This window comes from Podarcis liolepis (genome assembly GCF_965112155.1).
Source record: "Podarcis liolepis genome assembly, chromosome: 5".
NCBI lineage: Eukaryota > Metazoa > Chordata > Lepidosauria > Squamata > Lacertidae > Podarcis > Podarcis liolepis.
In genome coordinates, this window is record NC_139556.1 from 90,341,843 (window position 1) to 90,367,501 (window position 25,659).

At 45.0% G+C, this 25,659-nt stretch overlaps 1 protein-coding gene across 5 annotated transcripts in view; it reads left to right on the top strand.

Annotated features, from left to right (window-relative positions):
- The window catches only part of NAALADL2 (N-acetylated alpha-linked acidic dipeptidase like 2), a 644,561-nt gene that overhangs the window by 77,533 nt on the left and 541,369 nt on the right, over window positions 1-25,659 (top strand). For 3 of the 5 annotated variants that reach the window (XM_083504075.1, XM_083504076.1, XM_083504079.1), the window contains exon 1: window positions 14,474-14,682. The exons of the other annotated variants lie outside the window; for them this stretch is intronic. In XM_083504075.1, the coding sequence (XP_083360201.1) occupies window positions 14,640-14,682 (43 nt within the window). In that variant the 5' untranslated portion in view covers window positions 14,474-14,639. Of the gene's footprint in view, window positions 1-14,473; window positions 14,683-25,659 lie in introns of those variants that run through there. 5 annotated transcript variants of the gene reach the window in all.

Genomic DNA, 25,659 nt, shown 5'->3' on the forward strand with positions numbered 1-25,659 from the left:
CACAAAAACCAGGCCTGGGTGGTAAGAGGTTGTTGTTGTTTAGTCGTTTAGTCGTGTCCGACTCTTTGTGACTCTGCCCTGGACCAGAGCACGCCAGGCACTCCTGTCTTCCACTGCCTCCCACAGCTTGGTCAAACTCATGCTGGTAGCTTCGAGAACACTATCCAGCCATATCATCCTCTGTCGTCCCCTTCTCCTTGTGCCTTCCATCTTTCCCAACATCAGGGTCTTTTCCAGAGAGTCTTCTCTTCTCGTGAGGTGGCCAAAGTATTGGAGTCTCAGCTTCAGGATCTGTCTTTCCAGTGAGCACTCCAGTGAACAATGGATAGGTTTGATCTTCTTGCAGTCCATGGAACTCTCAAGATCCTTTCTAAGGGTGGCGGTGGCCTTCCTTTCAAAACCAGAGAATCAGCAAAGTCTCCTGGCCTTGATTCAGCGAGAGGCTTCTTGCCCCAATTGTTGGTACAGCCATCATGTGTTTAAAAATGTCTGTGTGCATCATGCTAATATGAGCTCCTCACACAAAGTAACATGGGGACGAGAGGCGTATGTAAATGCAGGGTGGTGGGGGGAGAGAGCGAAAGTAAAGTGAAGCCGTCTTGTCTCAAAACCAAAGTCCTAAATTACTCCTTTAATGGGGTTTTTATTGCAAGCAATATAACTAGTTGTTAGCACCTCCAGAGTACAGCTCGGAAGCAGTGCATTTTAATTGTTCTACTTGTTACTTGGATGTTTCTACAGATCCTCAACCCAGCCTCCATCTATTACAAGTGCTACAGCAGTGAATTATCCAGGGCCCATAGAGCTCTGATAATGACACACAAGGCATCTGTATTGCTAGTTCAGATGCAGCCAAGATTAAGAGTGAAACAGATTGCTTATACAGTGGACCTCTTCTCTGAAGTGTCAATAATGAGGGGCAGGGTGAGGGGTGGGAAGGAATAATTGACAGACAGACCATCACCTGTGTGAGAATGGAAAGCACTACAGTGGTGCCTCAGGTTAAGAACTTAATTCGTTCTGGAGGTCCGTTCTTAACCTGAAACTGTTCTTAACCTGAGGTGCCACTTTAGCTAATGGGACTTCCTGCTGCCGCCACACTGCTGCTGCGCAATTTCTGTTCTCATCCTGAAGCAAAGTTCTTAACCCGAGGTACTATTTCTGGGTTAGCAGAGTCTGTAACCTGAAGCATCTGTAACCTGAAGCGTCTGTAACCCGAGGTACCACTGTATTTTGAAATACGTTTAAAATACATAAAAAAATTCCTTCCAGTAGCACCTTAAAGACGAACTAAGTTAGTTCTTGGTATGAGCTTTCGTGTGCATGCACACTTCTTCAGATACACAGATGGACTTCCATTTCATGCGGCTCAATGTGGTGCCTTCCATGGTTCCAGTTACAGATAGGTAGCCGTGTTGGTCTGCCATAGTCAAAATAAAAAAAATCCTTCCAGTAGCACCTTAAAGACGAACTAAGTTAGTTCTTGGTATGAGCTTTGTGTATCTGAAGAAGTGTGCATGCACACGAAAGCTCATACCAAGAACTAACTTAGTTCGTCTTTAAGGTGCTACTGGAAGGAATTTTTTTATTTTGACTATGGCAGACCAACACGGCTACCTATCTGTAACTAAAATACATAAAACATTTTTTAAAGGCTTCTGATGTAAACAGTTGTCTCTTTGGCACCAATGAGAAGATCACTGTTTTAATATCTGAATCACTTTTCACATGTCTCAGCGTGTCATACAGCAGGTATAAAAGAACAGGGAAAAAATCTAATATATCATTGTTATTTTCTCACTTTTTCATAAAAGTGATTGAAAGTGACTTTCAGCATAAAACAGACATTAAAACCAAGCAGAACAAGAAAAAAAAAGGGGGGGGGAGTTTTGTAGCAATGAAAATAAACACCAAGGCAGAGACTTAGCACATTTTTTTTAATGGCATGTGATCACGGACATGCAGTCCCTGCCCCATTTGTCAGGCTCCATAAGTTTCACAAGCAGCTGTGACTCAGACTGAAGATTGGCCCTACCATTAGACAACATGAGGTGGCTGCCTCAGGTAGCAGCTGCTGGTGGATGAGGAACATCCATTAAGTTAGTCTGTGTCCCTTAGGTCTGTTTGGGGACAATGCCTCTCTACATATAAAACTGTGGTCTGGCCAGTGAGAGAAAGACTTCAGCATGTCTGTAGGGGCAAGGCGTTAGATGGCTACATGACGGAGCTGAACCCTTCTCCACATATTGCTGCTGTCCAAACTTGGTGGAGAAACCAAGATGGTGCTCCTAGGTGGCTGGAGAGCTGAGTTGGGAGCAAAACATGTGCAGAGGAGTCTTTCATTTCCTCAAATGACGCTGAAACTATCAGGATGCTCAAAGATTGGATGAAATAAAGATGGCCACCGTTCAGATGCAATTTTATTTTATTTTTTATTATAAATATGCATATGCCACTTGATGGTAAAAAAAGCATTTTTTGTAACAAAAAAAAGTAAAAAATGAAACAATGAAATTATTGGGACATCAGAGAAAAGCAATTATTTGAAACAATCGAAAATAATTAAAATCAACAGTAAGCTAGGTAAAGGTAAAGGGACCCCTGACCATTAGGTCCAGTCGTGGCTGACTCTGGGGTTGCAGTGCTCATCTCGCTTTATTGGCTGAGGGAGCCGGCATACAGCTTCCGGGTCATGTGGCAAGCATGACGAAGCCACTTCTGATGGACCAGAGCAGCGCACGGAAAAGCCGTTTACCTTCCTACCGGAGTGGTACCTATTTATCTACTTGCACTTTGACGTGCTTTTGAACTGCTAGGTTGGCAGGAGCAGGGACCGAGCAACGGGAGCTCACCCCGTCGCAGGGATTCGAACCGCCGACCTTCTGATCGGCAAGTCCTAGGCTCTGCGGTTTAACCCACAGCGCCACCCGCGTCCCATCCAACAGTAAGCTAGGAAGCAGATTTAAACTATATATCTGGATAGGCCTGCCTAAACAAGAATGTTTTTTTTAGAAAGCACTGAAAATAGGATAGGGAAGGCACCTGCCTGATGTCCGTGGTGCCACACTAAAATTCAAGTGGGGATGCTAGACGAGGGGACCTAGAAGATTCCATCAGGCAGAAATGTCTCACCATCTGAAGTCTGTACAACGATGACTATTCTGTGCTTGATGGGTTTTGGATTGCACCAGCGGAGTCATGCAGAGTATGAAAACAAAGCATTTCTGTCTTGTCAACCCTGCTGGAAGAGGTCTTAAGGGGCTGGAAGCGACACTCCTCTTCTGGGTGAGAATATCAGCTCTTCTCAGCTGAGTTGCCATCCTGGCTCGACGTCAGTGAGGCAGAGCTTGCCAAAGGACAGGATTCAATTCCAAAGTTCTGGGAGGTCAGCCCAAATGTTGAGACCCCTTCACAAATCACACTTCGCAGCTCATGCATATTATAACACAATTTCATGGGGCGGCTAGCACGATCCAGCCTTCCTGTCGCTGGAGAGCGAGTCCCTCAAACCAGACCTTTTCCACCTCCCATCCAAATTAAGGGTCCTCATGCCAGGAATTAGTTGCTTACTTTGCATTCATACTTGTAACATCATTGTTTTCTTGAGTCTCGCCTGCCAAAGAAAAAAGCCTTGCTGTTTTAAAGAACATAAAGCAGGTATATAAAAATTTGCCAAGCATGAAAGTTTTTAAAATACATAGATGTCCATCAGGCACAATGCACAGCAAAAATTAGCCCTGGCACTGCAAAATTGGAACCCGCAGGTGGGCACATGTGGGGAATCATCATCTTCATCTTCGTCATCTTCAGTGCTTTTTTTCTAAAAAAAAAGTTTAGAGGTACTTTTATTTTCCTACTTATATTGAAATACTGCCCCTCAATGAGGCCAAACTTAGATTCACAAAATTTTTAGGGGTATGTGTAGCCCTGCATCCCCCCAGAAAAAAGCACTGATAATAATTATTTATACCCCACCCAGCAACTCTGGGCGGCTCCCAACAGAATATTAAAAACACGATAAAACAGCAAACATTAAAAACTTCCCTAAACAGGGTTGCCTTCAGATGTCTTCTAAAAGCCAGGTAGTAGTTTATTTCCTTGACATCTGCTGGGAGGGCCTTCCACAGGACAGGTGCCACTACCAAGAAGGCCCTCTGCCTGGTTCCCTGTAGCTTCCCTTCTCATAGTGAAGGAACTGGCAGAAGGCCCTCGGAGCTGCCATCTCATAGGTAAGCTGGTCCTAAGGATTGAGCCACTCCCTGATGCTGCTTTCAGGGCACATTCACGGCCAATATTCTATCCACAATCTTGTTAGGTCAGCCTCCAGGGCAATAAGAGAGCCCTGCTGGATCAGCTCATCTAAGTCCAGCATCCTGACCTCACAGTGGCCAACCACATGCCTGTGGGAAGCTTGCAGGCAGGACCCCAGGCACAACAGCACTCTCCCCACTTGCAATTCACAGGAACTATTATGCCTAACTAGATGTTGCAATCGTAGCCCTGGAAGTGTGCTCCACACCCAGTGATGCATGGAACCTGTTGAAACTCTTGGGCGAATGCAGCCTTGAGAAATAAAACTGTCCTTTTTTTGGCATGAAAGATGTGCTCCATTTCTTTTTCCATACTCAGTTTATTAAGAGCTTTTTAATTTAGTGGAAGCATAAGTATTATCACATTTAGCTCCCATATAGACCACTTTTTAATAACTCAGTTCCACAGACTCCGGCTGCAAACATCTGTTCAAAATGTCATGTATGTACATGTTACCTGTTAGCATTTTTCAATATGGCCTAGTTCAGGAATGGGGAAACTTTGGTCTTTCCTCCAGATGTTATATGACTGCAAATCTATTCGGCCTCAGCCAGCTTGGCCAATGGTCAGGGATGATGAGGGTTGGCATCCCTGTTCCCTGTGACCGAGATTTACTGTTTCAGACTGTAGATGCCATTCATGGGACTGAATGTTCCTCTCTGTGAAAACCTTTCCATTCACATAGGAAAACTAGGCTCATGTGTAACCACTAGACTCTAACCTAGTGGTATAGATTTTGGGGGCAGTTAGTCTGGATGATGCTCATGAATCACTAAGAAACCTGTGACCTTGCATTTGTGATGTTATAATCTATGAGAGGAAACCTGCTGAAATGGTAAGTCAGGTTTCTTTGTAAGATAATGACCTTAACTGACCAGTTACGTACTGCCATTTACAAGTCTAGAGAAGCTGCCATAGATGCAAATGGGTGTTCACAGGCACAAAGCAATCATGCTCAAGGTACTGGGCATGGGCGCATCTCAAATTCAAAGATAATTACATTATCTGGAAGGAGTTGCTGTGCAGGGTCAGCACCACAGGGAAGTCTCCACCAGGGCCGCTCAAGACATTTTGGCACCTGAGGCAAACCACAAAATGGCGTCTCCCTCTGTGCCCAGGAAGAAGGGGTGAGTGAAGATCCGAATCAGGAACAAGCAGGGAATATAGATCTTCATTGGGATCTTCTGCCTTTGTGGATCCTGCCACTTGAGGCGGTCACCTTACCTTGCTTTGTGGATGGGCTGACCCTGAGTTCCCCCATCCCATGAAATGGCATTTCTCCCATTTTGGAAAGGCCTTCCCCACTCCACCTCAAAATTAGGGACATCCTGAAATGCGAGGGTAAACACCAGCCATAATTCAATGTGTTTTCTCCACTTAAAAAAGAATAATAGTAAAATATAGAGGTATTTTCCATCATGTGTAGCTGGTGTGATAACTTCTCACATATCAATTGATTCCATTACACATATTTTTTTTCTGTGTCACTTCAGGTGTTCCCCTTTCAGACTTCCACCAAGTGCATGGCCAGCTCACACTTGGTTGAGATGCACTTTGGCATGTGTTGGGTGTGCTTAGTAGGCAGAATCTCCTTCACACCTTCAGTAAACGTGTGTGTGTGTTGCCTCTGGACATCCCTATTGTGTGGAGACTGCTTCCAGTGGCATCTACCTAGCACCTGCAAAATGTGTCAAACTATTAGAAAATGAGAGAGGGCAGCTGCTTGGGGGTGGTAGATGTGTGGGTGTGAAAAAGCTTTCAGTCTCACACTTTCACCATAGGTTTTCCCAAGTAGTAGCAGAAGAAGACTTAAGTTCCAGCACAGCACATCAGCAGCCCTTTAACAGCCCTCAAACACAAGTGAATATAAATAAAATAAGTCAACAGAAGGTAATGTGGTGAAGTTTTGGAGAGTTAAAAAGCCACAGAGCACATTAGTAGGTGCTAAAAGCTTCAAGTTCAAGATGCTGTTTAATATGGAAAGTCAGCATTCAACAGCTGCACATTTATGTTCCCCATTGTTGCTGGAGACATTTATTTATTTTTTGCACTGCCTGGGGGAAAACAGCTACAACCAAACAACCACCCCCTCTGTTCTTATTTTGCACATATATATATATATGTTGCAGGTTGTTAGAAGGAAAGCATGAAGCACTCCTCCTCAACTGGCATTCCAAAACCATGTTGGAAAGTAGAATTAAAATCTTTTAGGTTGATAGGTTTTTGTTGTTGTTGGTTTTTTTTTTAAAAAAAAATTATTATGGGAGGCAGGTGCACAATTCTCTCCTGTCACATGCATGCACAAGTTAATTGCAAAATAGTTCATGCATGCTCTGCAATGGGAAAATTAATTTGGATCCAAGAGTTAATTGTTTTTCAGTGATACTATCTTTAACACCAATCAAGTATTAATTGTGAAGCAAGCCATGTACAATTTTGTTGTCAGATGCAACTCCTTAGCTTATTAAGTCCTTCTCTGTGCAAAGGCAGAATGTGGTTAGATGTTGCGTTATATAGTCCACACCCCCAAAAAATGACCTTAAGGTAATTGTCCTGCCTACAGCATGAAGAAGAGAAGGAAACAGTGGAGGAATAATTGACTAGAGTTAGGAATGTATGGAACAGGTTTATGGAACGACATGACTTTGATCCTTTTTCCTTGGAACATGCTGGATTAATTTAGTTGGCAAATCCTTTCTCCCCTCCACTAGTGGGCATTTTGGTGCAAAATCCCACCATGGCATTATTATGCCAAGACACCATGATACTTCTGTTCTGCCTTGACACCGCCTTTGTAGATTTATCTTTGTAGAGTTTCTGAAGCTGGTGCTTCTGTGGGCATTTGTGGCCTGCAAGGAACCAACACAAGAGCACAAAACCGATTTTTGATCCATGAGAATATCTTCGCAAGAGCAGAGACATGCTGCCACTGAATCTGGAAGTAATGTATAGCAATTATGCCCAGTAACTGTGATGTAAAAAAAAGGCAAAGGACCCCTGGATGGTTAAGTCCAGTCAAAGGCGACTATGGGGTTGTGGCACTCATCTCACTTTCAGGCCAAGAGAGCTGGCGTTTGTCCACAGACAGCTTTCCAGGACATGTGGCCAGCATGACTAAAATGCTTCTGGCACAGCGGAACACCGTGATCGAAACCAGAGCACACGGAAATATTGTTTACCTTCCCACTGCAGTGGTATCTATTTTATCTACTTGCACTGGCGTGCTTTCAAACTGCTAGGTTGGCAGGAGCTGGGACTGAGCAACGGGATCTCACCCCATCGCGGGGATTCGAACCGCCGAGCTTCTGATCGGCAAGTCCAAGGGGCTCGGTGGTTTAGACCACAGCGCCACCTGCATCCCTATAACCATGAATATGAGAATCAACAGGCAAATTTAAACTATGGGAACTAAAGGACATTTCAGTTGTAAGGTGTAGGACCAAAAGAAACAAAGGGTTGTATCCAAGCACAGAGTTCCATATGTGCAGTGGCATCTCCCCCTTCCTCTCCTCAAAACCTGCTCCAGAGGGTCCTCCGATTCTCTGGAACAGACGTTGAGGGTGTGCAGGGGGCTGCAGAGGAAAAGAGGAGAAAGTTCTGTTGCATTAGCAGGTATATGTTGCGCTAGTGGAACAGCAGCGTTGGCTACGACCCAAAGGATTGTTTGCTTATCAGTTACATTTCCAGCACATCCTTCCTCTAAGCTGCAGTGCAAAATGGGATTTTTCTATTTGATCTTCACACACATACATCCCTGTGCTGTGCATATTAAGCGATGAGACACTGTCAAGCGCGAGGAGCACAGGAGACCGTGAGCTGCTGTTGCGGTGGGGCCCTGGAGTCATACCTGTACCACTGGCATCGGTGTCATTTACCTTGATGGGATTTTGAGGTGGGGGCAGTAGGGTGGCACTGAGGTCAGGGCTGTGAGGGCACACTGGCATGGGTGATGGATTACAGAAGGACACAAGAGGACCCTGCTGGATCACGTCAATGACCCATCTAGACCAGCACCCTGGAGATGCCGGATAAACTTCAGGGAGAACTTTCGGATGGTGCTGCTTGACAGTGGAACGGACTCCCTCGGAAGGAGGTGAATTCTCCTCCCTTGGAGGTTTATGCGCAGAGGTTGGCTGGTCCCTTCCAACTCTATAATTCTATTATACTCATGTCCCACATGGCTGCCAATGCATAGCCTGGCAGCACAAGGAAATGGTTCCCACTGTAATAAGGTGTTGTGGGTGGGTGTTTTCTAGAGGTCTGCTGTGCTAGATTTGGGTGTGAGGGGTCTAGAATCAACAGCCTACTCATCCCAAAGCTAACTGGGACATTTGGGGCTAGTCAAATCTTTCTCAGCCTCCTCCATATATCACTGGGATAAACGGGATCAGGCCCATAAACCGCTTTGTGCATAGGGCAGTGTGAATAGTAGTTGAGCAAGATCGACTTTATGATTCTGTGGTTCTCACAGTGGCCCATCAGATGCTTGTGGGAAGCCTGCAAGCCAGGCACAAGCTCAACAACACTGTGTCCACTGGCAATTCCCAGCAACTGGCATTCCAAGGCCTAGGTTTAAAAAATGGGTAAAAGACTCCTGGACGGTTAATTCCAGTCAAAGGCAATTATGGGGTGCGAGGCTCATTTCGCTTTCAGGTTGAGGGAGCCGGCATTTGTGTGTTCAGACCCAGAAACCTCCCCCCTAAATAAATTCACACTTGACTCAAGTTTTGATTTTGGTTTTTGGCAGAATTTAGGCCACAACTTTATTGATTACAGAAAGTGACTGGTTGCATAGGCTCTGGTTCGACTAGTTCCCTGCCATTCAGGTAGCGCTGACCCAGGGCACCAGCATAGGTCAGCCAAGGGTGAACACCTGGATAAGCGGAAAGCCAGGAATAGGTTATCTCCACCACCCAAATGTCCCCCTGGATTCAGGCACGGGCACAACCCCCTCTCAGGGGTTGATCAAACCATCGAGTCCCTGGATTCCTTTAACGGAATACCCTTCACATAGGGATGGTGAGAGCATTCTCCCATTCCTATCACCTGAACCAATGCCTATCCGCAACCTTACAAGTTGTGACGATTTGCTACGTGGCAGGGGAAACCCAAATGGCAACAGCCAATCAGCCAAGTGGGGGAAATTCCTGCTGTGCCCCTGTCCCAACGACAGACAACACATGACGGCATAACAAGGTCAAGCGCAACAAGCCCTAAAAACAGGGAGAGGTGGGCGGGTGTTCCTAATGCACACGCGGAAAGAGGAAGCTCTGGGTCACGTGCATGGGCATAAATAGGTCTCTCGAACCGTTTGGACTGCGTCCCATTGGCCAGATTGCACCCAGCTTCAAGGGACCTGCCAATCGCGTGTTGTGGCTGACCAATCGTACCCACCCACAACACAGGGTGTCGGTCGTCCAGGTCTCACTGCAATATGTGCCCTCTTTAAGGGAGGACCTGATTTGTCCACAGACAGCTTTCTGGGTCATGTGGCCAGCATGACTAAACCATTTCTGGTGCAACAGGTCACTGTGACAGAAACTAGAGTGCTGGGAAATGCCATTTACCTTCCCGCCTTCTGCTTGCACTGACATGCTTTCAAACTGCTAGGTTGGCAGGAGCTGGGACAGAGCAACAGGAGCTCACCCCGTCACGGGGACTCAAACTGCCAACCTTCCGATTGGCAAGCCCAAGAGGCTCAGTGGTGTAGACCACAGCACCACGCTCTTACACTGCCTCTGACAGTGAAGGTAGAACATTGATTGTCTATCAGTGCACTCGCACAACCCTGACATCACCATCACTCTGCCCGGTCCAGGGAAGCAGATGCACTGCTCGTGTCTGGAGGTCTACCCTGTGTTTCTGCATAGGAAGCTCAGCCCACCTAGCTCAAAATTGTCTGCAGGGACTGGCAGTGATTCTGCAGAGTTTCAGAGCCCTATGCAGAGATTCATGGTTGAGTGGGGATCCGTGTCCCAAGTTCGGCTCTGTACCATCAGAACTAGTCTGACTCCCAGAGCAGAATAATAACCGAGGCACCTTGCTGTACTGTAGAGCCGCCGTATGAGTCCCGGCTTCTCCCCATTATTCACAGTAAACCAATATGACAGAAACGAGCTATTCTCTCTTGTTCGAACCTGCTCAGGTGTGGTCTGTACTGGCTGTGTCAGATGAAAGATTAAATTCTATCTTGAAATCAGATCCCGACGCAAAGGATTTGTCTCTCGGAACTATGAAGTGGCTGCTATGTAAAAAAGAAGAAGAAGAAGTAAAAAGGCTGCTACCTAGACTGTGGGAAACACGCGAGGGAGATTGAAGGTGCATTTCCCACAGTGGGTTCACCTGTGAGGGGGCGAAATGGCCATGGAAATATCTGCAGCAAACGGATACCAGGTTTAATCCCCCCGCCCCGCCCCAAATAAGCAGCGTGTGAAATCCAGCACTCCAAGTTCCATTACAGTTAGTTTTCAGGGCAGAGGGATTTCAGCATCCGCTTAACTCTCACACTGATTTTGGGGTGAGATGGGGGAGGGCTTTAAAAAAATAATACTTTTCCCCCCAGGTAAGCCACCACCTGACTCTTTGTTTCACTTTGAAATATTTTGATTACTTAACAAAATTGAGAAAAGTTTAGCAAGGGAAAAAAAGTTTATGTGATGGTTGTTGTTGTCTGCCTTGTCTGTAAATCACATTGGGACTTTGAGTTTTGTGGGAAACGATGTATAACTTGAATGAACCTAACCTAAACCTTGTTTATGGTAAATAGCTGCACTTCTCTAGGGAATGCTTATTTGCTGGTTTTACAGCTTTATCTGGTTGTTGGACATGATTGGGTCCGTGCATCCCCAGAGAAGATTTGATTTGGGTGAGGGACCTGGTGTGGCATAGTTGGTATACTGCCATGGTGAGGGGGACAGACTGAGCTTCCATGCTTCTCTCAGCTTCAAAGCCTGCTGGGTAACAACGTTTATTGCCTGTCAGTCTAATCTACTAGTTACAGAATAGCAGTCAGAGTAAAAGAGAGGGGGGAGGAATGTGAATGTTACCTTGAGATCCTTCAGGAAAGGTGGGAAATGGTGTACTGAACAAACAAACAAAATTCCCTTTTCTGCAGGGGCTCAAAATGATATAAATGTGTTTCTGCATGTGCATGCGTGAAAAACGGGAATGTCACTGCATCGAGAATGTCTGTGTATGGTCTTGATTGTTAAGCAAAGTGACCTCCTAGACTAATACAGAGATGGGGTCCAAATTACTTTTTAGGTTCTGGGCCTCTCTAAATTCACTCTCTCTCTCTCTCTCTCTCTCTCTCTCTCTCTCTCTCTATATATATATATATATATATATATATATATATATATATTTAAAATGCATGCTTTGGGGTAAAATACATTTAGAAATGCATACATTTCAACAACAAAAACACTTATTTTGGGATTGATTTGAAAATAAATTTTCATATTAATGCAGATTAGTTAATTATTGATTAATGTAGAAGATGGGAACACATTTTAAAAAAATATGATTTGTGAATGAGTGCATGCAAAATGGACCCAAATTGTCAATAGGTGGATCCATGTCTCTTGTAGACAACTCAGGGAGAAAGAGGAATGTCCCCATTCTCCTGTCTCAGTTGAGATTCATCAAAGCATGGAAAACCATTCTGCAAATAAAAACAAACAAACAAACCCTAGAATAGTCTTGCTTCTTCCTTCACAGCATATAAGGGCATGAGAACGCTCAGCCTTCTTAATTAGATGACATTTTACAGAGTGCTCTAAATGGGAACAAATGACTATTGGCACACATGCCGTGTTGTATTTTACTATGTGTATTAGTTTAATATGCAGGGTATTTGCGCAATAAGGTTGTAACTCTGTTTGCATTGCTCCAGTTGATAGCTCTGTAAACGCCAGAATAAAATAAATCGTAAGGTTTCATTTCTTCCTATTTTTTTGTTGTTGTTGAAAAAATATATCCAATTGTTCATTACCAATTTACTGCAGAATTACATTTCAACATGCTTGCTATTCCTTCAATGTATGTGGGGAGGGAGAAAGTAAATATTTCCTCAGACAACAAACTTGTGGCTCAGATAAGATTATCTTTGCAATTCTGCCCTTGGGCTGAAAGGAGAAGGGTAGAAGAACATTTCCCCCCATTCTTTGTTCAGTTTTGCAATCCTTGCTTTCCTCTACAGTCATACCTTGGGTTGAATGTGCTTCGGGTTGAGCGCATTTGAGTTGCGCTCTGCGGCTACCCAGAAGTAACGGAGTGCGTTACTTCCGGGTTTCACCCCTCACGCATGTGCAGACGCTCAAAATGATGTCACACGCATGCGCTGAAGCGGCAAAACGCGACCTGTGCACGCGTAGATGCGCTGCTGCTTCTTACGTTGCATTCAGGATGCGAACAGGGCTCTGGAATGGACCCCGTTCGCATCCCGAGGTACCACTGTAATATTAAGAGTCAAAACAATCATGTAACAAGTGCTGGTCCTACCTTTAAGCAGTTTGTGGCAACTGCCTCAGGTGGCAGATGCTGGAAAGTGGGCAGCACTTGAAGGCCACTGCTGTGTGTACCACATGAGCTGCCCTGCATCTCCCCAGTGGGGCAGTAGTAAACTACTAGGACATTTGAAAAAGCTAAGCAGGGTCTGGTCTGGTTTCAAATTGGATGGGAGACTGTGTGTTGAGATGACTCTTGGGGTCCCTTCCAAGTCACAGTGGCCTCATCTTAACCTCTCAGGGAGGGAAGCATTATATATATGGCCCTGCTTGCAACTGAAGTACAGAACTTACAATGCAATCCTTAACAATGTCTTCTCAGAAGTAAAGCTTATTGAATTCACTGGGGCTATAGCTTGTTTAGCTTATACGTAAATCTGGCACTGACTGTAGTTATGCTGCACAAACCAAGTTCTGCTTGCGCAGCAGGGCTTGTTTAGTATTATTCTCGTAGAAGAATGGTTTCGGTTGCAATCCTAAGCCCACTTATCTGGGAGTAAGCTTTGGGCCCCACTCTTTTGGGGGCCCCAAAACATTTTGAAGGAAAACAACAACAACTGGATGTACATTCCCAAAATATAAGATAAAAAAAATAAAACCTACATACAGCAACAGTGTTTTGTGTTGTGTAGGCTCCTATGATGTAAGTCATGGGCCCCACCTACTAGCCTGCTCCCTAAAATATCACTGGTTTGCCCATTACTATATATAGGATGCCTACATTCTGCATGTGCAAATGGCTTTAGGTCCATAAATTAGGTCTATTAGGTCCATAAATTACCATATAGCATATATTCAACACAAAAAACAGTGACAATTTGTTGTTGACAAAGAACAGCTGGACATATAAAGGGCCCCATTACCTTCAGTAGCCTACAGCCTCATCAAACCTAAATCCGGCCGTGGCTACAACCCCTTCATTTTGTTATATGTCGTTCTGTGTGCTCCATGTTTCCTTAGCATTCACACATGTGCTTTTACACCCATGTACATCTAGAGACAAGATGAATCTGCCCCGTGAGAGGTTTTGCTTCTAGAGACTAAGAGGAGGAGTCTGAAACCAGAAGCATGACAAGTCGCAAAAAGTCAGTTCAAAAAGGCATGCCAAAAATCTTTACTGATTTATCAGGGAGAGTTGCCAGAAAAAGTTGGCCTTTTCCTTGCAGACAGAGACAGCTGGAGATGTGCTTTTAAAGCACGATCGTATCATGCAGTTCAGGTTGGAATGTGGTTAAGGTTGGGCCTTTTTAAACTTTCCTAAGAACCTTTCCCTATTTCTGTGGAATTTTTTTGGCCTTCCCAGTGAACCCAGATATTAGCTAACTGACATTACTTGCTGCTCTCCCCAAATCCCCACCTCTCCTGCAGTCAGGTGCACAAAAAAGAAACAGACACTAGGAATCCCAAGCCTTCGGTGTTGTGACTAGTCACATTAGCTGCTAACAATGTACATAGCTCAAGCAGCGTTCTGCCCTGCCTAGAAGTGAAAGTAACAGAGGAGTGATTAAAAAGAGAGAGTGAATAAGAGAGTCCAAAGTTAGACAGCTGCCGTGTTGTCCGAAGCACATGGTAATTCAGCGGAGGAGATCAAAGGATGTGATGTCACTTTATAGAGAACAGAGAAACAGGTCAGGCGAGCCCAGGTAACTCGGGAAGGCAGGTTGCTAATTATTCCCAGAAGAAAGTAAGGTGTACGGTTACATTGCTACAGTAGGAAGTCAGGAGGTCAAACTTTCCCAGTCACCGACTCAGCTGGGCACTGCCTGGTTTCTCGGCAAAGATCCTGCTGTTTTCTTCCCCACATCCCACAGTCCTTAGAACATGGGAGAGAAAGAAAAGAGCTTCGCAAATCCCCCCTTGCAAGGTAAGTGTGTGCAAGCGGTGAGATCACCTTTGTTGTCTGCGAGGAACAGGGATTAGGTTTGAGGCGGTTAATGTTTAGCTCTCGGAAGCTACAGGCAGCTGCTGTCTGTCATCCCTGGTGGAGCTTTGCGCCTACACGTGGTTGTGTTCTCTGGGAAAGCGGGGAAAACCCGGTCCCTTCCTGCGATCCTTTTATGTTCTCTTTTTCTTGGAAATGCCTCCTCGATTCCGAGGAGTTGTGCTGAGTTGGACTGTGTTTTTAAAAGGACTGGGAAACATGCCATTCTTGGATGAAAGTCATGCATTTAGCTTCCGGTTCCTTGTGGTTGTTGCAGGTTATATTTTGCGGTTTGCAGTTTCCTTGAGTTGGAGGACTATCTTCAGTTTGCAATGAAGAAAAAGTTAACTTGAGGACATGGCGTATCAAAATCCAGGAAAATATACGCACTTGCAAATTTACTGGTGCTCCTATCAGCGGAAGAACTAAGTTGACTTGTAACAGTTATTTTGCAGAGCCAGCTAGACCAGTCCTAAACATGTTTACTTAGTTGCAGTCCCTGTTAAAATTCAATAGGACCTGCTTACCGGCAAATAGGCTTTTGCATGTTGCTATACAACGTACATTGTCAAACTTGGTGGTGACATATGAAACAATGGCTTATCTTCATGACAGATGATTCTGGATAGGTGTGTACATAGCCAACTATATGGTGAATACAAATTCTTCCTTGGCAACCAGGCAAACCTTGTACACATTGCTGTGCTTTTATCCACCCCCTTCCTCTTTTTTGGCCCCCAAATAACTAAGATCCATACCTGTGGGCAGGTAAGCAAATGGGCCAGTAATGTGTCTGGGGAAGCTGTTTCATAACAAAGCTTTGCTGAATGCCATCTGAATGGGTGGTGGAAGTGGAAGTGGGGAAACTCTCTAGCCCCATTTTATTATTGTTGCATTTTTTAAAAAATCAAAGAGCACAAATTTCGTTTTAAAAATGCTTCTCACTCAGGTGTGACTATGCCCGCAGATCAGAGCAATGAGGCCGGTTAGGTGACATGGCTGCCGAGATGGTTCCCTCTTTTTAGTGGCACCTTCAGGAAAACCCAGCCACTTCAGGATGATGGATGGAGGCACAGCTAAGGAAGCTGTGGGGTACATTAAGTAAAAGAATGCCTCAGAATTCCTTAAACAAGGAAAGTTAAGATAGCATACAAAATTTGTTCAGGGTGAAACAAATAGGCAAGGTTTGTGACTTGGCTAGGCGAAGGGCCAGGTAAGAGCCAAGATGGCAGCTCTAGCAGATTGCTCCAGATGATGATGATGATGATGATAATTTATTTCCACCCCGCCCATCTGGCTGGGTTTCCCCAGCAACTTTGGGTGGCTTTCACCTAACATTAAAAACAGAATAAAACTTCAAACATTAAAAACTGCTCTAAACAGGGCTGCCTTCAGATGTCTTCTAAAAGTCAGACAGTTGTTTATTTCCTTGGCATCTGATGGGAGGGCGTTCCACAGGGCGGGCACCACTACTGAGAAGAGAGACCTACTAAACCTCTTGGTGTGAAGATTAGCAGAGGGGGTCTGCTTGGTAGTTCTACCATCCATCTTCATAAGTTTTTTGGGGGAGGCTGGGGGCTGAGAGAAGTAATCATCTGTGGTGCTCCCTAAGCTGTGGAACTATCTCTTACAGAGGTGCACCTGGGACCCTCATTGCATAGTATATGCCTTTGACACCTAATATATATTGTGGGACGCGGGTGGTGCTGTGGTCTAAACCACAGAACCTAGGGCTTGCCGATCGGAAGGTTGGTGGTTCGAATCCCCGTGATGGGGTGAGCTCCTGTTTTTCAGTCCCTGCTCCTGCCAACCTAGCAGTTCGAAAGCACATCAAAGTGCACATAGATAAATAGGTATCGCTCTGGTGGAAAGTTAAATGGCATTCCTGTGTGCTGCTCTGGTTTTGCCAGAAGCGGCTTAGTCATGCTGGCCACATGACCCGGAAAAACTGTCTGCGGACAAACGCCGGCTCTCTCAGCCAGTAAAGCAAGATTAGCGCCACAACCCCAGAGTCATTCGCGACTGGACTTAACTGTCATGGGTCCTTTACCTTATATATATATTGGAACTTACCCTATCCTCTTGACTGTAATCTGTATTTTTGAATTGTCATAACCTGCCCTGGGACCTTATGGTGAAAGGTGGGTAAGAAAAAAATAATAAAATAGCATTTGTATGCAAAATTATTAAAGGAAAAAAAGTGGGTAGAGGGAGGGGAAGGAGAGGAAAAAACAACAAGAAGAGAACAACCAGCTCACAGCAACACTCTAAACATCAGTTCAGTATTACTGTTTTGCACATACTGATGGATGCATGCCATCCAAATGTTTGACTACGTATCCAAGTGAAGCTGGTGTTTATAAAAAGTGCATTCAAATGTAGCAAGAGTGTTAAGATCTGCAGACCATTTCAAAATAGATGGTAGGTATTTATCCTTCCAGGTTCAAACTATTTTATCAGCCTTAAGGGCTCACAAAATCATTTTTTTGTTTTGTTGCTGTGTTGTTAATTCTCACACCATGGGAATGTGATTTAAAAGTGCGCAACACACAGACATCTGTGAATATCAAAGATTTCACCAGTGCAAAATGGAAATGGACAAGAAGTTGAGAACAACACAAAACATCCCTGGATGCACCTCCAGCATCTATCTGAATTAGATAACGTCTTCCTAAGGAGATGTTGCGTTGAGTCCATTCTACTCAGATTATCAATATTTGAAACTTCAATCTCTGTTTTAAATCTGATGATGATGATGATAATTATAAAAGCATTTTTGCAAAGCACTTTCCCTAATATAATGCATTTTTTACACATTACTTTCACACACACACACACGCACACACACACACACACACACACACACACATATTTGTGACACTTTGCCTTAATACACTCATTTTTAAATGCATTTTTGAGTTGGCGTACTGCACCACACATTTCAGAGAGGTGTGAATCTTAAAAGACAGCCGCACATCACTTTGCATATTGGTTTGTGAAATGGGAATTGAACCATCCCCCTCCCTTAGTGTTCACTCCCTGCAGATGTGTTTATCCAGGGACTTGGTAATGTAACTTTAGAGGGAGACTTCTGCCTTTTTGGTTTTTTGCTCGCCTTATCTCTCTACCACCTTGAGCAAGCATTTCAGATTGTGATGGTGAAATATGCAGATGCTCATTTTCATGTGGATTAACGTGAAGCCTAAAGCAAGCAGGGTGTGGTTTTTGGAACAGGTAGAAAGTAAACACCAAATAATAGGCCTTTTGATGGCTGCTTGTTTCAAATTGGCACATAATTCAAAGACTTTATGCATCTGAGGAAGTTTGAGGTAATTTCTTGTATTTATATCCTGTCTTTCTCCCATCATGAAGTCTAAAGGCACTGGTAAGGCACATTTAGACATTGTGGAAACTCAGACCTGTTTAGCTTCCGACAGCTTCCTATGCCTTCAGATCACACCCCAGGACTTAATATACATATTAGGGTGTGGAACCAGATTTCCACACATATTCATTGTCTCTATTTTCCTGGGATGTGGTTGTTGTTGTAAATAAATTAATACAAAAACAGCTGGTAGTTAAAATCCATTGAGAAGTACAATAGAATTAAGAATGTGTAGAGCGCATATGGCATTCTTCACCTGATTATTTGACGGCACATGATGCAATGCACAGAGGGGGCTGTGGGACCCCCCACAATATTGGTCCTAACTCCAGCATCACACACTTCTTTGATAACTAAGCGGTCAGTGTGACATTCGAAAGGAAAGCCATTGGGTTGTATCCAGTGCTGCCATTCTGCTTTTGCTTGTGCAACAGAACATCCGTCTCGTCTCTCCCATGCAGTCCCCGCCCCCCCTGAAAATCTGCAGCCAGGGTTGGTCCTCCCATTGGGCAGAATGAGGTGGCATTCTCAGGTGCCAGATAGATGCCTGAGAAGAAAGCTGTGTGTGCCACACGGGCTGCCTTGCACCCTTAAGCGAGTGTGCTGCCATCCGTGGAGGACGCCTTCCCATTGCCACTGTTAAGTGAGATTCAAATGCTAGTTTATTGGCTATCATGCATAGAATGTGATGCATGTCTGGGGATGGAAGGCTAGCCTGTCAACTTCCGTTTCTCATTTATCCAGTCTTGAATTCAGTTCACCCCATTTCTGCAGCAGTTGAAATTGCGAAAATTCACCAGCCTTTTAGTGCAAACGTCTCCTAATGAAAACGTTTTTGTATGCAGTTTTGTATGCATACCCCCCCTTTTGCTACTTTAATGTTTTCTTATGCAATTTTCACTGGTATATTGATTTTTATGCATATTCCCCATAATACACACTTTTTTAAAAAAAAAAAAGGAAAAAAGGCTTAGAGAACTGCATCACAAAATTTGGGTAAGTGTAGATTTCAGTTCTCATATTATTTCAGAATGTGTGAATTTGAGAGGTTTGCTTTTATAAATGCAAACAGAATTGATTCCCCCCTGATTGCAGTGCTGGCAGTGAGGCAATGCCATGTCCATCAACTCAGGCCACACCAAAGCCGGCTTGAAGACACCCCTGCCCATCTACTGCCAACTGTATCTTTCATGCCCTTCAGAAATAGACGGCAAGAGTTTCCTCATCCGCTTCAGAGCAGCTGTAAAGCCTCTGCTTAGCATATGCATTTGCATTGTCAAAAACTTTTTAATTGGATGCAACGACAGATGCACAAAGCGCTCGGCGAAGAGGGGTGGCGTGTCGCCGTGGTGCCACTACGACTGAAACAAACACAGCCTAATTGACAAATCATACTGCAACCTGCAAATATTGATTTTACGGTGCGTGGGGTTGGGGGGAGAGCTAAAGTACAGCAAGGTTAACTGTTTTGCCCAGAGTGGTATACCGTGTCAGCTGTGAAGCACTAGAAATAGAATCGAGAGCTCCAGCTTTCCGTCCCTGTGCTCCTGTGCTCACTTGGTTTTAGGAGCCTTTCCAACATTCACAGGTGTGCCGGCCTGATTGTCTCCTAGCATAGCATGCCTGCTAATGCAGTGTGAGCTGAAGGTAGCACCATCCCAGTGCAATGAGAAGGGGAAGAGTGAAATGAATGGATTTGGGGTCCTAGTTGAAAAACAAACCCAACAAATTTAGGGTGCAGACTTAATCATTGTGGGGAGGTGTATAGCTTTGAGCAGGCATGGCCAAACTTGGCCCTCCAGATGTTTTGGGACTACAGTTCCCATCATCCCTGACCACCGGTCCTGTTAGCTAGGGATGATGGGAGTTGTAGTCCCTAAACATCTGGAGGGCCAAGTTTGGTGATGCCTGGCTTAGAGGGAGAACATCTGCATCGCAAGCAGAAGGTCCTAGGTTTAATCCTCAGCATCTCCAGATAAGGATGGGAGAGATTCTTGTCTGAACCCCTGGAGAGCCACTGCCTGTCAGTGTAGACAGTACTGAACTAATGATGATGATGATGATGATAAATTTATTTATACCCCACCCATCTGGCTGGGTTTCCCCAGTCACTCTGGACGGCTCCCAACAGAACATTAAAAACACGGTAAAAGATCAAACATTAAAAACTTCCCTAAAAAGGGCTGCTTTTAGATGTCTTCTAAAAGTCAGATAGTTGTTTATTTCCTTGACATCTGGTGGGAAGGCATTCCACAGGGCAGGCGCCACTATCGAGAAGGCCCTCTGCCTGGTTCCCTGTAACCTCAATTCTCACAGTGAGGGAACTGCCAGAAGGCCCTTGGAGCTGGACCTCCGTGTCTGGGCTGAACAATGGGGGTGGAAATGCTTCTTCAGGTATACTGGGCCGAGGCCATTTAGGGCTTTAAAGGTCAGCACCAACACTCTGAGTTGTGCTCAGAAATGTACTGGGAGCCAATGTCGGTCTTTCAGGACCAGTGTTATATGGTCTCGGCGTCCACTCCCAGTCACCAGTCTAGCTGCCACATTCTTGATTAAGTTGTAGTTTCCGGGCTACCTTCAAAGGTAGCCCCACGAAGAGCTCATTGCAGTAGTCCAAGCAGGAGATAACCAGAGCATGAACCTTTCTGGTGAGACAGTAGGGTCTTAACTGGCGTACCAGATGGAGCTGGTAGACAGCTGCCATGGACACAGAGTTGACCTGCACCTCCATGGACAGCTGTGAGTCCAAAATGACTCCCAGGCTGCGCACCTGGTCCTTCAAGGACACATTTACCCCATTCAGGATGAGGGAGTCCTTCACACCTGCCCACCCCCTGTTCGCCCAAAACAGTACTTCTGTCTTGTCAAGATTCAACCTCAGTCTGTTAGCCACCATCCATCCTCCAACCACCTAGATGGACCAATGGTCCAACTGGATATAAGGCAGATTCCTATGTTCCTATGTCTACTCAGAAGTAAGAATTGGTGTCTTATGCTATAACAGTCTTGCACCGGGAATTCTGCACCAGCTGAAGTTTCTAAACGGTTTTCAGAGGCAGCCCTATGTATAATGCATTGCAGTGATCTAACTCAGAGATTACCAGAGTATAGACGACAAAGGTGATGCTATCGCTGTCCAGATAGGGGCACAGCTGGGCCACCAGCAGAAGTTGATAGAAGGCAGTCCATGCCATCGAGGCCACCTGACATTGATGGATCGTGAAGTACCCCCAGACTGTGTACCTGCTCCTTCAAGAGCAGGCAACCTACCATCCTAGGAATCCCAGGTGTGATCTAGGAAACCACCCACTAACAGTACCTCAGTCTTATCTGGATCTAAGTTAGGGAGCAAGCCTTAATGCTGGCACAAAATACACCAGATTCAAATCCAGGAGGGAGGCTACTGTTGGTGGAACCAGCCCAAGCCTGGTACACTTGGAATTGGATTTACTCCACTCTAAGGGTTTGCAGGTCATGTGATGGAGCATCCAGTGTAAGTTTCTCCCTCTGCTCAGTCCCTCCCATGCCACACTCCCAGAATGCCCCTTTTGGGGAACTTATACCAGCTTCAGCTGAACCAGTAAGGGATGATGGGGGTTACTCCCGTATAGCCTCAGATGAGTCAGAGATCTCTCACTCGCTCATCCGGGTGGATCTTGTGCTTGGATTGTGCCCTTGGTTAAGTCCATTAACTTCAATGAGTCTACTCAGAGTAAGACTAGCATTGAGTACCACCCCAGATTTATGGGTGCTGCCTTACACCAGTGATAGCTGAGTAATTTGATCTTTGCTAAGTCTAATACAAACTAACCTGATCTACGCCTCCTGTTCAGATCAGAACATAGTTATCCTTTGGAGTTTATAATTCTCCAAATTGTGAGTGCGATTCTCTCCTTAAAAAAAAAATAATGCATCAAAATGAGTGTTAAAATATGTTTTGAAATGTGTTGCTTTATGAGAAAATGCACTCAAAATGTGCATTTAAATGCTAGTTAGGTGTACATTTCCATGCAGTTGTTGTTGTTTTTTTTTAAATGCAGGTTGATTCCAAACAGGGGAGAAGGGGTGTTCTGCATGTAAAGCATATTCTTTGCTAGTGAGCTATCATCTGTCTATACCTGTGTTATGCTTATTCCCAGCTGTGCTGCCTGAAATCCTTTTTAAACTGGGAGATACCTTTCAGCTTGGACCCTCCAGGAGTTTAAATGGATTAACTCTCTACACTCCCCAGCCTCGGATATAGTGCTACTAATACCTGATTAAACAAGCCATCATCCTCTCCCCTGCATTGCAATGGGGAAAGCTCCCATTGGTGCATAGCTGTCGACGTTTCCCTTTTTTAATGGGAAATTCCCTTCTTCCAAATAGGATTCCTCGCAAGAAAAGGGAAAAGCTGACATCTATGCATTGGTGTAAATAGTAACTCTCCCCTTCCCCACAAGGTTAAGTACAGACATGAATGAGATGTTCCTCACACCAAATAATAATAAAATAATAATAATTTTTTATTTATTTGGGTTTCCTCATCCTCTCTGGGCGGCTCCCAGATTAAAAACAGAATAAAAGATCAAACATTAAAAACTTCCCTTAACAGGGCTGCCTTCAGATGTCTTCTAAAAGTCAGATGGTTGTTTATTTCCTTGACATCTGATGGGAGGGCGTTCCACAGGGTGGGCACCACTACTGAAAAGGCCATCTGCACACACAGTTGCTAATGAAACATTTAGCATATGCCTAATTGTTGTTGTTTTTTAAAACAAGTGGATTATACACTTTTCATAAAAGTGTACTGGATCAGGCCAATGGCCCACCTACTCCAGCACCCTGTCCTCACAGACCCCTAGCAAACACACACACACACACACACACACACACACACACACCCCAGTGAAACCATGATCTTTAGTACTGGTCACTGCTGGGTGGATTGTGCCATGATGGAATGGATAAACAGACCAGTTTCATAGCTATAGTTTGTTAGCGACTTTCTCAATAAAGTTGGCTAGACACTCCCTCCCCAAATGCAAGCAAACATAGCCTAAGGGAAAATGGTTGTTGCTGCCCAAGTGGCTCATATTCTATCAGTTTTCAGGAGTCTAGTTGATACCTGCAACTTGCATTGAATACAGACAACCTGCCACGTCAGGGTTTGTGCTTTGTCTGGAGCGAACGGAGGGAATTTCCTCCACATGTTGGGTTCAATTACATGGAGCCAATCGGACTTCCGGGGTGGCGCCATCGGCAATGGCGGACTCCCTCTGAACTGGAGGGACTAGCTCTGCGTGAAACGGGTCTTTTCCGCTACGGCGACGTGGGGACCCTGCTAAAAATTGCAGGCGGATGAAGCCTGTGACCATGGGACTCGGTGGGCCCCCTTAGCGCCCCCCCAACCCGCAAAGGAACCCACTAACGGGCTCCGAAGTGAAGAGGGGGAAGTGGCGCGGTGCTGTGAGTCAACTGCTATTTCCGTGGAGTGAAGCCGCACAGCCGTTGCCGGAGAGCGCTGCCTTTTTCCTGGGACAATTTGGCTTCTAGAATAAACACCCGTGAGTACTTAAACTTTGAACAATCGGACTTTAAATAAGGACTTGCGAGAAGAAAGAAATTGGACTTAAAAATTTACTTTAATTTGGATTTGAGAATGATGGATTTATTTTTGTTTGTGGTGTATTTTTGTTTTTTGAATTTGTATTGTTTGATGTGGTTTGTTTTTCTTTGTTTTTCCTATTTTCTTTTTCTGCTTTGTTTTTTCTTTGTAATTTCAAAAATTTTCAATAAATATCATATTAAAAAAAAACAATTACATGGAGCCAATCACTGACCTACAATGGAGACGAGGGACCTGGGGCCCACCAGATGATGTTGGACTACAACTCCCATCATCATTGACCATGCTGGCTGGGGTCTATGAGAGATATAGTCCAGAAGTATCTGGTGGACCATAGATTCCCCTCCCTTGGCCTAGATGGGGGGGTCCACAGAAATCACAAAAAATTATTTCCAAGTAATGTGGAATCATGGGAAGATGCCAAGGAGTCAGACCATTGGTCCATTTCTGAGTGGAAGGGGCTCTCCAAGCTGGTCTGGTGATTGAACCAGGGATTTCTTGCATGCAAACTGCATGCTGTACCACTGAGGCATCTTCTAGCTTGAAATTGGAATTTGCTGCATCACTTACTGAACTAGGTAAAGGTAAAGGGGTCCCTGACCATTAGGTCCAGTGTGGACGACTCTGGGGTTGCGGCGCTCATGTCACTTTATTCGCTGAGGGAGCCGGCATACAGCTTCCTGGTCATGTGGCCAGCATGACTAAGCCGCTTCTGGCGAACCAGAGCAGCGCACAGAAACGGCGTTTATCTTCCCGCCGGAGTGGTACCTATTTATCTACTTGCACTTTGATGTGCTTTCGAACTGCTAGGTTGGCAGGAGCAAGGACCGAGCAACGGGAGCTCACCCTCTCGCAGGGATTCAAACCGCCGACCTTCTGATTAGCAAGCTCTAGGCTCTGTGGTTTAACCCACAGCACCACCTGCGTCCCACTTACTGAATTAGCTTGTGTCTATGCCCATATTTGAAAGGGGGGGGGAGTATCATAGTCCTGCAGTTAGCTCACATGTAGCTTAGGCCTGCTCGAATAGTCCCACAGCTAGCTAAACTTCCTCCAAATTGCTGTTGCTACCAGACTTGACTAGCGGGTATCTCCAAAGCTTTACTCAATAGCTGTGCAGCTAGCTAAAGCTATCCATTAGTTTCAACCTCTCCTTTTGAAGATTGACGCATAACCACTTTTTTCCCCCAGTTGGGGAGGTTCCAGTTTCAGTGGGCTGTATACCATTAAAATTTTACAAGAATGCATTTGGTTGTGAGCACGTGGTGTTCCTTGCTTTATTTTATGTAGTCTCCCCCCCCCCCATTTTACTGCTTCAAAGCATAAGAGTACATTGTAAACTTTTATTCCAGACTTTTTAATAATTCAACTGGTGGCCCCAAGCCAAAGCATCGCCAGATTTTGCCGCCTCCACCCCCCCACCCCTTCTCAATAATACATGAAGATGTCCTATGGCAAGTTTCTGATCTGCCCACATTTTTTACCACATAAAAGTTGTGTAGGTTTTATGAGCTTGGCACTGCTGATTTTGCACGCCCCCTTGATGGCTTATGATCCCACTCAGTCCCTATGGGCTCCATCCTGTCCACTGTGGATGCAGGGTCCACATGTTGGAGGGATACCCAGAAGGCATGCCCCATTCCTTCCTCCATCCACGTATAACAGAGCCCTGCATTTAGACACACAGCACCAGACTATGGCCAGAAATGGGAGGCAGCATCAAGAGATCTAGGTTATTACAGTGGTACCTTGGTTCCCAAATGCCAAAAACCCTGAAGTAAGTGTTCCGGTTTCCAAACATTTTTTGGTAGCCAAACGTCTGATGCGATTGTCAGCTATTGCTTCCGGAGTCCCTGCACCAATCAGAAGCCGTGCCTTGGTTTTTGAATATTTCGGAAGTCAAATGGACTTCTGGAATGGATTAAGT